Below are 12,989 nucleotides of genomic sequence, written 5' to 3' on the forward strand. Positions count from 1 at the left end.
TCCACCACCTGGGCCACTGTGAAGACACAGGCAGGCAAGATGCCTCCACTCCCTGTCCTGGCTGGCCCTAACAGTCCACCAGCTTTGTGGCTGGTGTTCTTGTAGACTGAGGTTGGAGGCTCACCATTCACATGGGCACAGACACTTGGCTCCAAGTCCCACATCAGCCACTGAACAGCTGTGTGTCCTTGGGCAAGTCATTTAACCTATTTAGCAGTTGTGGGGGTGGGGGGGCGTGAGTATTCCTGTATCTCCCTGTCCAAGGTTGTTCCAAAAGAGTGAGGGCAAAACTGGGCAGAGGCCAGTTTTGTGTAAGAGGCCCTTCTCCAAGCTTCACAGCTACCCTTTGGGACCCCTTCTTTTCCAGTACACACTTTTCCTTTCCCTAGGTGGCCCAAGGTCTTCCTTCATGTCACCCCATTCCGGCAAGTCTAGCCCTCCCCTATCCCCTCTTGCTCCATGGAGACACTTGTCCCTGGGGGCTCCCTCTCTCTCTGTGAGGTGATACTTGCTGATCTTTCAACCTGGTCCAATGCAATAATGTGAGTCTTTTCCTGAGCAACATGCATTTATTTTTAACCTGGGCAGTTCACCTGTCTTAACCTTGTCAGCCACTTTAATGCTAGGAACTCAGATGCTCAGACCTTAGGGAACTTGGGAGACTTTTGGAGGTCACTGAAATCACAGCTGCTTAAGCATTCATTTATTAATATAGTCACACAACAAATCTTTGTGTGACCATTGTGTCCAAGAATCATTCTATGTGCTGTGGAATAGCAAACTTATTCCTGAATTTTCCAACTCAGCACAGTCTTCAAATATTTTGTTCATTTTCCCCATAAGAATATTCATACTTGTCCACCCACTTGTCCTGAATTTTAATTCAGGCAATTCAGTCGCTACAGCTGAGGAGGTCCAAAAGGTGTATCTGACTCTTCCTTCAAGGAGCAGTAGTCTCTGAGCAGACGAAGGCAAGACCACAGATGGCACAGATGTGTGACCTTCATGGCATCACTGACTGGGACCCGATGTGGCTGGACTCCAGCTGCTGCAGGCCAGGGCTGAACCCGCCAGATCCCCGGAGCCCACGCATTGCCTGGTCCCTGAGTTTTCAAAAGCATCTGTCAAATTGAAGCACCAGAAGAGGCTGCAGACAGTGTACATCTGCTTAGGAGACACAGATAAACTGCAGCGGGTGGACAGAAGAAGGGCAGAACGAGACTGAATGTTGCTTTCTGCACATTATCTTATTCAAAGTTTAATTAAACAACCTGACCAAGTAGGCACGACTACTGCTGTTTTACAAGATTAAGTAGCTTGTCCAAGGCCATCAAGCTGGTGACAAAGGCAGGAGTTGAGCCCAGTTATCTCTGACACGTACCTCACTACCACGCTCAATCGCCTCCCTGTTGGAAAGGCTTGATGAAAGAGGTGGCTTTGAGCTGATGCAGGTTAAGAGTCAATAAAATAATACACATGCATTGCTTCAGTTAATACAAACAGGTAGCAACTGCAGGGGCAAGGAGAAGATTATCCTGCTGACCAGGGAGGACTTCTTTCTGCTCCTGAGCAGTTATGCAGTACCCAAAAATCCCCCAGCCCTTGACTGGCAATACTCTCCCCACCCTCCCTACCCAGCACGCCCTCCTCCCCTGCCCAAATACCCAGAGCACCTCTCGCCCTGCCAAACCCCTTGGTTACCAGGACACACGATGCCAGTACGCCCGGAACTTCAGCCTGCAACCCGGAAGGTGAGAGATGAGAGATCATTATCTCCCCACAGCCAAGCAGCAAATTCGCTCATTCCCTGCCCCCGGCTGTTTGCACACCTCTCTGCTTTCCCTAGCGCCAGTTCCCTCACTGCTGATGCCTTCCTGCTCTCCCAGGGTGGCGGACTGAGAGCAAAGAAGGCTCTCTGAGTCACAGAGCTCCCCATTTCTCTATCCTTACTTGCCAGGGGGGGTTTCAGGAGCTGTCCCATTGCCCTTTCCCTCACGACCTACACAACATGCTTGGACGACCTCGGGCGGCTCTGCCCCTCAGCTTTGTTTTCCTCATTTGTAAGGCAATGATAAAAATACTATCTGTCTTGCTTACCTTCCTACTTAATTCACAGGGAAACTATCAACATGAAAACGTGTAAGTCTCAAACACCAGAAAACGCCAGGCTTTCACCATCATCACTAGTATTTCAAAGTTGGGGAGGGACAGAACTTTTCCTCCAGGCCTTCCTGACAAGGCCCTGTCAGCCTGCGCACCCTCCCTATAACTGCACCTCAAGTCCTCTTCCCAGTCATGTTCCCTCTTCCTCCTTCCCCACGGACCGCCGCCCCCCCCCCCCCACGCCTGTGTCCCGCCCCTCCCCCCCGCCCCCTGCCCCACACCAGGGCTGTAGGAGGCTGCCCTCTGTCGGCAACCTGATTCCAGACCCCAGCAGCCCCTCAAATCCGCATTTTGGAACTATATTGCCACCTAATGGTCCGCAGAGGCACTGCTGCCAAACCGAATTAGCTCAGCTGTGGTACCTATTGCCACAGGGTCTTTAGAAATAGGGAAAAGGCAGAACAAATTTCCCCATCTGGTTCCTGAAATCTGTCTCTGGGATGTACGAAGATCTTCCCATGCTAGGTCAGGGCTTTTAGGGCTCAAAACCTGCACGGGAAGCTCCTGGGGTATTGTGCAGGTGGGGAAGAAGGGAGGAAGAGCATACTCCCTAGAGGGGTAACTTGCCTGACTTGTAGGCAGCCCTGTTTGCCTACTTTATTGTAGTGTTTAATGCCACTGCATATCCCCTCTGCATTTGCCCCACAGTGGCCTGGCCCTTGGTGTGCCTGACCTATAAAACCTCAAGCTCCTCACAGGGACCTCCTCTCCCCCACCCCACCCCCCACTCCCAGCATTTGCTTATAGTAAAAGAGCCAGTAACACATTTCTATTGTGCCTTTCTTCACTGAACCTATAGTCCCTTTTACAGATGAAATTCACTCAAAAGGTAAAAGCAGGGTCACAAACAGTGACTCTGACAGAAGGGAGTGGGGAGTACCCAAAGAAAAGGGAACGGAGGGGAGGCCTCCCATGAGACCAAAGCTACAGAGAGAAAGCCCTGAGCTTCTCCTGAAGACCCTGAAACAGAGCCCCAGGAAGAGGTGATGACAAAAGACAAAGGCTTCTCAAGCCTCACAAGAGGAAGTGGACCCAAGAGACATGCATCGAGGTCAGAGAATGGCCATGCAGAAGGAAAGACAGCAAACCGAGCTGTAGCGAGCGCCTGAGCCCTGTGGCCAGGGCACAGGAAATGGGGCAGAGCCCCAGGACCAGAGCAGGGCAGAGTTGCAGCCTGAGACTCTGGTAGCACAGGGCAGCTGGAAGAGAGAGGCTCTGGAGCCACCAGAGTGTGACAGTCAGTCCTTGGGTCAGTAACTTGCCTGGGCCTGGGGCACAGGGCTCAAGTCCTGACCAGGAGCTTCAGCCAAGTCCAGGCAGGCCCTCAGGGCCAGTGCCAGGCTGCTAAAGCTATGGGAAACGTGAGTGTCTGGGCTAATGCACAGGCCTTGTGAAAAAAACTAGCAAATGAGCAAGCTCTGAGCCACGACACAGTCCCCCTGCATCACTTGGTCTCAGAACCTATCAGTACTTCCTAACTTCCTAAACCCCTCAAACACCCCCTAGCCTGAACCAGGAGAATGCCCTGGAAGGTGGGGCTACAAAAGGAACTGACTGCCCCCAGGGTTGGGTGGAGCCCAGCCCTTGGGGGGGGGGGGGCAGAGAGAGGTGTGTCAGGGGAGGAGCTCAGCCCAAGCTGGGGGTCGGCACCGAGGAGGGTGTTCTCCGTTCATTCTGACTTGGCACCTCATTCTGCACAGAACTTTTTGGAAGTTGGAGGGAAGAGGACCCTCAGAGGGAGGTGTTGCCCTCAGCAAGGACTCTGGAAGACCCTGGACTCAACGGGGACTGGGAAGGCGTTCCCAGAAGCATCAGCTCCTGGGCAGCTCAGAGCTCTGGCTTGAACTCTAACCAAAGAGTGCCCCAACCGCTGAACAGGCTGGGGGCCCTATTTCTCTAAGGCCTGTATCCCTCCCTTGGGGTGCGCCCTGCCCTCCCTGAGACACCCCAAGGAGAGAGGGGAAAAAAGGGAAGAGAAAAGCTGCATTGACTAGAGAGGAAGGAAAAGGAAACAGCAGAGGAGGGAGGAGAGAGGCCACATAGGAGTGGGTGACAGAAGAGACTGAGAGGGCAGATCTAGGGCAAATCTAGGGCAGGGAGAGATCGAGAAAGGGCAGGCCAAACATCCCAAGGGTGCCCCTAGAGCAGGGCTCAGGGGCGGGGAGCCCAGGGGGCGGACCAGCCATGTCTCATGGACCTACTACGAGTGTGAGCCCCGGGCTGGCCAGCAGGCACTCGAGTTCTCAGGGGCCCGAGCGGGGCCTGGGGAGCTGGGGGACATGTGTGAGCATGAAGCCTCCATCGACCTCTCTGCTTACATCGAGTCTGGGGAGGAGCAGCTCCTCTCTGACCTCTTCGCTGTGAAGCCTGCACCGGAGGCCCGAGGCCTCAAGGGCCCTGGAACCCCCGCCTTCCCTCACTACCTGCCACCTGACCCTCGGCCCTTTGCCTACCCCCCACATACCTTCGGCCCAGACAGGAAGGCCTTGGGGCCTGGAATCTACAGCAGCCCAGGGAGCTACGACCCCAGGGCCGTGGCTGTGAAGGAGGAGCCTCGGGGGCCCGAGGGCAGCCGAGGGGCCAGCCGTAGCAGCTACAACCCGTTGCAGTACCAAGTGGCACACTGCGGGCAGACAGCCATGCACCTGCCCCCGGCCCTGGCAGCACCCAGCCAGCCCCTGCGTGTCCTCAAGGTAAGAGCAGATCGTTTCTCCTTGGGGCTGGAGAGAGGCCGGTATGGATGGGGAAACTCTGAGCTTCCTGCTTAAATTCTTAATTGGTCTGTGTTTGGCGTTGCTTTGTGAAATTGGCCCATCCCAAAGCCCTCTGCACCCACCACCCAACTATGACCCTGCTTTCCTTCTCTGTGAGTTCGCTCCCACCCTGGAGCCTGCTGTGTCCTGCAGTCTCTGTGCCCAGCTGAACTGCCTTGATCTCAGGCCTCCACCAGCTTCTCTGCTGCCCACCTCCTCCTTTTTCTCTGGAACCTACTTCTAGAAGAAGAAATGCCCGCTGATCATAGAACTGGAAACAAGATAGATTGAACGAAAGCATCCTCAGAGTGTGGGAGCATGAAAGGAAGTTTTAGTCAGAACAGGGACCCTGGGTATCTAGCAGGGCCAAGGCTGTTCTGACCGGGAACCAGGAGCTGGCTCTGCAGCCCACATCCCTTTGAGGCCTAAGTGTGCTCTGGCTGCCAGCACTCTCACCCTGCCGCCACCCTGCTTCCTGGCCAGCCCTCACCTCTTGTCCCTCCGTGCCTTCCCCACCAGGCACCTTTGGCTGCTGCTGCAGCCCCCTGTAGCCCCCTTCTCAAGGCATCCTCTCCCGCTGGCCCTTCGCACAAGGGCAAGAAGGCAGTGAACAAAGACAGCCTGGAGTACAGGCTGCGGCGGGAGCGGAACAACATTGCCGTGCGTAAGAGTCGGGACAAGGCCAAGAGGCGCATTCTGGAGACACAGCAAAAGGTGCTGGAGTACATGGCAGAAAATGAGCGCCTCCGAAGCCGCGTGGAGCAGCTGACCCAGGAGCTGGACACCCTTCGCAACCTCTTCCGCCAGATCCCTGAGGCCGCCAACCTCATCAAGGGTGTGGGGGGCTGCAGCTGAGCCCTGCTGGTAGACTGTGGGTACCTGGAGATCCCTGCTGGGGTCCTAGAACCCCTCACAGGCCAAGCCTGAGACATGGACTGTGGACAAATGGCAGTGGGTGGCAAGGGAGGAGGGCAGACCTCAGCATATGATTCTACAGCTGAATAAAATTGCACTGTGACTCAGTACTGGGGCTGTACACTGGGCCTGGGCCTGTGTGAATGTATGTGTGGGGAGGGGGGCATGGCCCTGCAGAAGGAAAGACAGCAAACCAAGCTGTAGTGAGGGCCTGGGAATGCATGTGACTACCTCTTGACTCCATGCCCAAATGAATATTTGGGAATTTTCCTGAATATTCAGCAGACATGCTGCTCATAGCTCTCCCCCAAGACAGCACCTGGCCAGACAGCATCTGTCACTCTGTTCTTCACCCCCAACCCTACTCTGTCCTCTGGGCACTGAAAGCACCTTCCTGCCACCATACAGGACCTGGCTCAGCCTCTGGTTACTGTCCTAACAGAGCTCTGTGGCTTAGAGGGAGATCCAGCACCACCCAGTCCCTGCTGACCCCAGCCCTGTTCTCCCTCACCTTGAAGTAGCATCTGGGAGCTCCTGCCCCAGGTGACCAAGAAAATTCCAGATGACTCTGCCATATTTGTGGACCATTAGCTCTTCATCCAGGACTCAGTCCCCTATCTCCAGATCCTTGACTTCAGTCCACCAGATTGACATGTCCCCATGGCTCCCTCCCACCCCCTCCCATCTTGGCCCTCACCCCCTGGGGCCCCAACACATGAGCATTTGAGTGTTTGGGAGAGGAATCTGTTGGAAGAGTCCTGCTTGTATGTGAGAAAATTGATAGCGTGGAAGATGACAGCTGCCTGTACCAGTGAAAGTGCGCATTTAGAGCATTTTCCCTTCCACAGAACTCTCACCTAGGAAGCACAATAGTATAGTGCTTGAGAACCTCCGTTTGAATCTCCCTCTGCCACTTCCTCGCTGTGTGACCAGCAGCCAGTTACTTCCCTCTGTGCTGCAGTTTCCTCATCTGCAAAATGGGAGCAGTGCTGTTCAGTTCATAGATAACAGGGCCTACCTACAACAGGGCCGGTGTGAATAGCTGTTATTATTCCATTCTGCTAGAACTGAAAGGACCTCAGAGATCTCATCTACACTTCTCATTTTGCAGGTGAGAAAACTGAGGCCTCAGAGAGGGGAAGGGATTTACTCAAAATTACAAGATTGGTTAGGGGCAGAACAGAAATTAGCTCCATAAAATCACAGATCAAAAGAGGTGCTGGGAAAGACCTCAAGCGATCATCCGATCATCCGGTGGGCTTTGCCCTCAGAGAAGCAAGATAGTGTGAGCCACATTTTATAGATAAAGCAGTTGAGGGGAAAGAGACATTCTCCCGAAGCTCACTCAGCCCCTTTGCTATCTCAGCACAGGGCACCTGCTTGTGTACCCGGAGCTCACACCTCCCCTCAGAGGCACATAGCACAGGGCAGGGCAACTGAATTTCCGTCACAAGTGATCAGGAATGCCCAGCAGAGACAGGAAGAGAGACACAACACAGGCTAGAATTTCTCCTAGACCACCAGTTTTCTGAAAGGCAGAGAAACTGGGGTCTGCACCCTCACTTCCTCTCTCTGTCTCTCTCCCCCGCTCCCTCTCTCTCTCCACATTCCCAGTGTCAGAGCCTTTCCACATCTTGGGCATTCTTGTGTGCCATGACTGCCTTTCCCAGGACTCATCCCTCTCCTGCCTTTGCCTCAGTGTCTCTTGGCACTGGCTGCCCTACATCTGTGCCCTGGATCCCCTGCCCCAGGTCTGGTTTGGGCAGCCAGATCTGAACCCCACCCCTGGAGCTGCCTGAATTTGGAAGGGGGAGGTGCCGATTTCTGTGGATGCCTGGAAGAATCCTGCACCTTCCTTTCAGCCCAGGGGGATGGGTTGCATGGCGGGGGGGTTGTACAGAACACACTGGGTGACTCAACCTCTGGATTTCCTCCTCCTCGTTCAAGACCACTGCCCTGTGACTTATCTTCAGTGTCCTGGGTGATGGGACCTGGGTTGCTTCAGCATCACCCCCAGGCTTCTTTCCCACAGCTCTGAAACATGTCTCCTCCCAGCTCCGGTTGCCCCAGTGGTTCCTCAGGGCAGGTGGCTGGCACCAGAACTGGAGAAGAGCCACAGCCCCAGTAGGAGAGAAGGGCCCAACCAGCCCCAGTGTGACACAGAGTGGAGAGCACACCCCAATCCTCTGCAGCAGATCATATCCAGGGCGGGGGTGGGTACAACAGGTAACCAGATGTCATACTTTGTGAACAAGGCTTTTACCCTGACCCCAACTGATTTGGGCCAAAGTAACTTACCAGGCAAGTGTTTGTTGAGCATCTTTCCTGTGCCAGGTCCTCGCAAGGTGCCCAGACCACTGCGGTGACTAAGACAAATGCAGCTCTTAGTTGAAGGAGCAGAAAGAAAAAGACAACAAACAAGTGTGTGGAGCATCTTCTCTGTCCCTTCTTGGTCATCCTGCTATGCACCAGGTGGAACAGGAGAGTGCGGTGAGGTGCTGGTCCCGAGCCCCTCCCTGACAGCACAAGTACCCTCCACAGCTCCTCCTCACAGAATTCCTGCCCTAACAGCCTGAGGAGGTGAGGGCCCCCCTGCTGCTACCACCCCATGCTGCCTCCCCTTAATCCTCTTCGTTCACACCTCTGTAAAGCACCTTTGTTACGTTCATTAATTACTCAATTTGAATAGGCCCAATGGGGAAACCGAATAAACAAGCAGGTGGGAAGGCTATTTTTAGCTGGAGCGGCCAGATATGGTCTCTTTGAGGAGTAACATTTAAATCGAAACCTAAAAAATCTCAATAAAGAAGCAGATGTGCTGTCTTGGGGAAAAGGGCGAACAGAAGGGAGAACGAATGCCAAGGCCCTAACGTGTCGGGGTGATCAGGAAAAAGGAAGGAAGCCTAGGGAGGCTGGTGGAATGGAAAGAAGGAGAAAGGGGATAAGCAAGAAAAAGACCTCCCTTCCTCCCTCCAGACACTCTTATCCCTCTTCTGGGGAGGACCGTCCCTAAGAAGCTGGGGTGGGACAAAGAGCAGGCTTGTCTCTGCTCCCACCAAAAGGCAGAGCTAAAGCCCACGGCCCAAAGGAGGAGTCCCCAGGAAGGGAGGCCGGTTACCCCCGCCTCGGCCTGGGGAAAGGCCCGAGACCTGGAGACACAGTAACTTGGGAAAACCTGCAAGTCAAGGTGCAAACAGCACACACAGGCATTCCTTTTGGTTTAGAATCTACAGCTCAGGCCCACTTTTCCTCCATGAGCATAACTGGGAGCAGCATAAGAGTTCCGAGCTGAGAGATAGGATCTCAGGCCCCAGGGAAGCGGCCCAGGAGGAAGGCTGTTTGGAGATACTGCGGAGAGGGGGAAGCTGCCCAAGGTGAGCCTGCCAAGGTCAGTCATGGTGGAGGCCGCTTGTGAAAGCCTCTCCCCCTGCTCCGTGCACACCTCCCCACCCCACCCCCACAGATTGCCACACTCCTGGGCCCCCAGGGCCCCCATCCCAGTGTTGCAAGATCCCGGTTGGGGTTGTGGGGGTGGAAAGGCGCCTCTTCACCTCCACCTCCTACCCTACCCCATGGCAGTGAGGGGACTATGGCATGGAGGGGACCGCACAGGAGATGCCAAGGCAACAAGAGCCAGGGCTGGCTAAGGGTCTGTGCACCTTCTCTTCCACAGCCAGTCACTTCCCAGCACCCTCACCGGCCCCCAGCAGGCAGACCTCTCTCTCCTCTTTGACTCAGCCTGGGCTGCTCCAAAGTGGGAATGGTTCACCTGGACAGGACTCCTAGCTGGCCACTGTCAATTTCTCCTATAAGCAGGCCCGGCCTGGCCTCAGAAAAAAACTTCCATGGCACGTAAAAAAAAATTTCCCAAGGCTAACCCACGGGGAGATGTGTATTTTCAGAGGAAAATGTCTGCACCTGGCCATCAATTCTGACTTCAGGGAGCAGCAGAAGTATCCTAGGACTCAGGAAAAGGAAGACTTCCTTAAATAGGGACAGACCCACCTGCAGAGCCTCCCCTTTCTCTTGTATAACAGAGATCTGAGGTAGGTAGAGGCAAGCCATACACAGATTGGGTCCATCCCCCACGCCTCAGAAGCCAAGCTTCCCCCCAAGAGAGCCCCAAGCTGTCCAAACCCGCTGCCCCCACACCTAGCACTGTCACCCCTGGCCAGACCATCCAGCCCTGCTGCAATCGGGACGGTTTGCAAAACGCCTGCTAGCTCCCGCTTTGTCACCATCTGAGGTTAGGGCTGTCCTCGGGAGATAAGCCCCCGCCCCGCCCGCCCGTCCCAAGTGAGACTGCCGGCCTGCTGCAATCGGGACGGTTTGCAAAACCCCTGCTGGCTCCAGCTCTGTCACCATCTGAGGTTAGGGCTGCACCCCAAGATAAAGTCTTACTCCGCCCACTGGCTCTGCCTTCAAACCTCACAAGCAGCGTGGCCAAGAGACAGAGTTCCTGGGAAGTCCACTCAGGGTCTGGGGGGCTTACTCAGGCCCAGTGAAGACCCCTGGTCCTTTCCCCACCTCTTCTCCCCTCCATCCCTAGCCTCACCTTTGCTCATTGTCCTTGTCACCGTCCTCACCCCTCACTCTCCATCTACTCTCCTCACCTGCCAACTTCGATCTTCATCTTTCCTCCTCCCTCAGCTCCATCCTGCCTTTTCACTACAGTCATTCATTTGCTAAAAAAAAATACTTAATAACACCGACTCCATGCCAGGCACTTTGCTTCTTATGGGAGCTATGGGATAAAGAAGGAGGACGGCCTCTGACCTTGTGGGGCTTACAGATTCGTGAGGGGGACAAACAGAATCTCGCAAAGAAATATATAATTCTAAATTGTGGACAGTGCTATGTGGCAAAAGTAAAAAGGTGATTGTGACAGATATTTAAATGCATCAGGAAAGGCTTCTTTGAGCAAGTAACATATAAACAGGTATCTCATGGATTGAGTGCCAGCCTGCAAACCAAAGGGTCACCAGTTCAATTCCTGGTCAGGGCACATGCCTGGGTTGCTGGCCAGGTCCCCAGTTGGCAGTGCACGAGAGGCAGCCATGCATTGATGTTTCTCTCTCTCTCTCTCTCTTTCTCCCCCCTTACCCTCTCTCTAAAAATAAATAAATAAAATATTTTTAAAATATAATAAAAGGTAAGTAGGAGTCAGTCTGGCAAATGTGGTTCCCAGCAGAAAGAAGTGTATGCAAAGGTCCTTAGATGCAGACCCTTCCTGGCAGACTGGATTGAGTGGGGAGATGAGGGCAGAGAGGGGCTGAGACCACATCTCACTCCGATGGATGGGTCCAGAGCACCAGCGGGAGAAAACACCTTCCAAAGGAAGAAGACATTTCCTCTCCTAACGAGAAAGAAGAGGTGGTGGTAGACACAGGTAGGAACACAAACAGGTTTGCAGCAGGCTGGGGCTGACTCCTATTTCACCATGAAAGAAGAGGTGATTGCAAACGACTGAGCAGGAGGCTCAGAGAAGGAGGCTTGAAGGTATAAATTCCTACTTGCTGAGGATAGAAGAGGAAGCTGAGTGCTGAGATTTCTGGCTTGGGAGCACCTAAAAAATTTAGAGTGACAGCAGTCTGTCCTCTGGGCAATTTCCTTCAGTGCTCCTTAGCTGCTCCGCAGCAGGTGGGGCTTACTCAGGGAGGCAGGATGGACAGGACAGACTGGGAAGGGGAGCTGAAGGCACTTACAAAAGAGGGATTTAGTGGTAAAGCTGGAACCTAAAGTGGACAAAGAGAGATGAAAAGACAGGAAGGGCTAATGGTTCTTCGATGAGCTTGTAGAACAGTTGCAGTGAGCCGACTTGAGCAAACACAGGGAAAGGAGATCATATCAGAGAGTGGGATGTTTGATTCAGTTATTTCATTGGTGCTACAGTTTCTGGTGATGATAAGGCTCTGGGCCTGAGTCTGGGAGTGGCTTGCTAAGGTGGAATGGAGAAAAGCGTTAGAGATAAAAGGGTGAGGGAACCCAGAGATCAGCGTGCTCGATAGCCTTACAAACGATACACAACCTAGGACAACTGCTCCGCTCAGCTCCCTCCTCTCTCCACCTCACACGCACGTCCTCCTACCTCCCACAATGTTTCCTCCACTTCCACCCCTTCCTCATCGACACCCCTTCTCCTTATCCCTATCTAACTTCCTATCCCTAGCTCCACACCCTTTCTCACCTTCATCCCCATCCCCTCTAACTTCCATTCTCCTAACTCCACCCTCTTTTACCATTGCCTTCACCCTCTCCTTCTCAGGATCTCTCCTCACCTCTACCTTTTCTCCTCAACCTCATCTTTCTCATCCTGTTCCTCTCATTGCAGCTTTATTTCTCCTTCAAGCTGTGCACTTAAGAAGCACTATTGCATGATGGGTTAAAGCCTGTGCTCAGGAACCTAACTATGTGGATTCAAATCCCACATTTTCCACCTACCCATGTTGACAAATTTTGCTGTGCCTCAGTTGTAAAATTGGGACAGGTTGCTGAAAGGATCACATGAGTGTAAAGTGCTTGGAACAATGTCCAGGCACAAAGAAAGTGCTCAGTAAAATGATTGTGATCCTCACCCTTTCTCCTTACCTCCTTGTTCTATCCTCACTTTCATCTCTTGCCTCCACTACTTCTCGGCAACTATTTCGCACCTTTTCAAAGAAGCAGGGATGAGTCAGACTCAGCCCCTGCCCAGAGTCTAACAAGGAAACAGACACAAAAATAAATGTCAGGAGAGTATAATAAGAGCTACTTCAAAGATGTGAAAGAAACGCTATTGGAGAACAGAGGATATGCAAACTAACTCAGCCTGAGGAGGAAAGTCTCAACAGGCAGATAACCTCTCAGCTGGATCTTGAGAGATCAGGAAGAATTTGCCAGGCAAATGTAGGAGAAATGTATTCCAGCAGAAGAAACGTGAGGTGTTTCTTGGACTTCCTCTATAAGAAGGCATGATGTTCTACTAGCTGTTGTGAAGTTAGGGTGAACCCCTACCCTGGTGGGGCACACCGTGCTCGTTATGGCCACAAGAGGGCAGCAAAGCATAGGAGCCAGAAAACATGAAGTGAGCCCCACAGACCTTGGGGTCCATCACCCAAATCCTGATCGGAAAACTTTGTTCACAGATAGCCCATCCCAACCAGGAGATAGCCCATCCCA

The 12,989-nt window shown here is 53.3% G+C and overlaps 1 protein-coding gene across 1 annotated transcript; it reads left to right on the forward strand.

The window, feature by feature from the left end:
* Nucleotides 1-1,575: 1,575 nt before the first annotated feature.
* Nucleotides 1,576-5,938, forward strand: CEBPE (CCAAT enhancer binding protein epsilon). The gene is made up of 3 exons (XM_028506286.2): nt 1,576-1,751; nt 4,238-4,856; nt 5,436-5,938. Exons 1-3 carry the CDS (start codon nt 1,576-1,578, stop codon nt 5,769-5,771), a joined length of 1,131 nt encoding a protein of 376 aa, XP_028362087.1. The 3' UTR covers nt 5,772-5,938.
* The last annotated feature ends 7,051 nt before the right edge of the window (nt 5,939-12,989 follow it).

This window comes from Phyllostomus discolor, chromosome 1, assembly GCF_004126475.2.
Source record: "Phyllostomus discolor isolate MPI-MPIP mPhyDis1 chromosome 1, mPhyDis1.pri.v3, whole genome shotgun sequence".
Taxonomy (NCBI): domain Eukaryota; kingdom Metazoa; phylum Chordata; class Mammalia; order Chiroptera; family Phyllostomidae; genus Phyllostomus; species Phyllostomus discolor.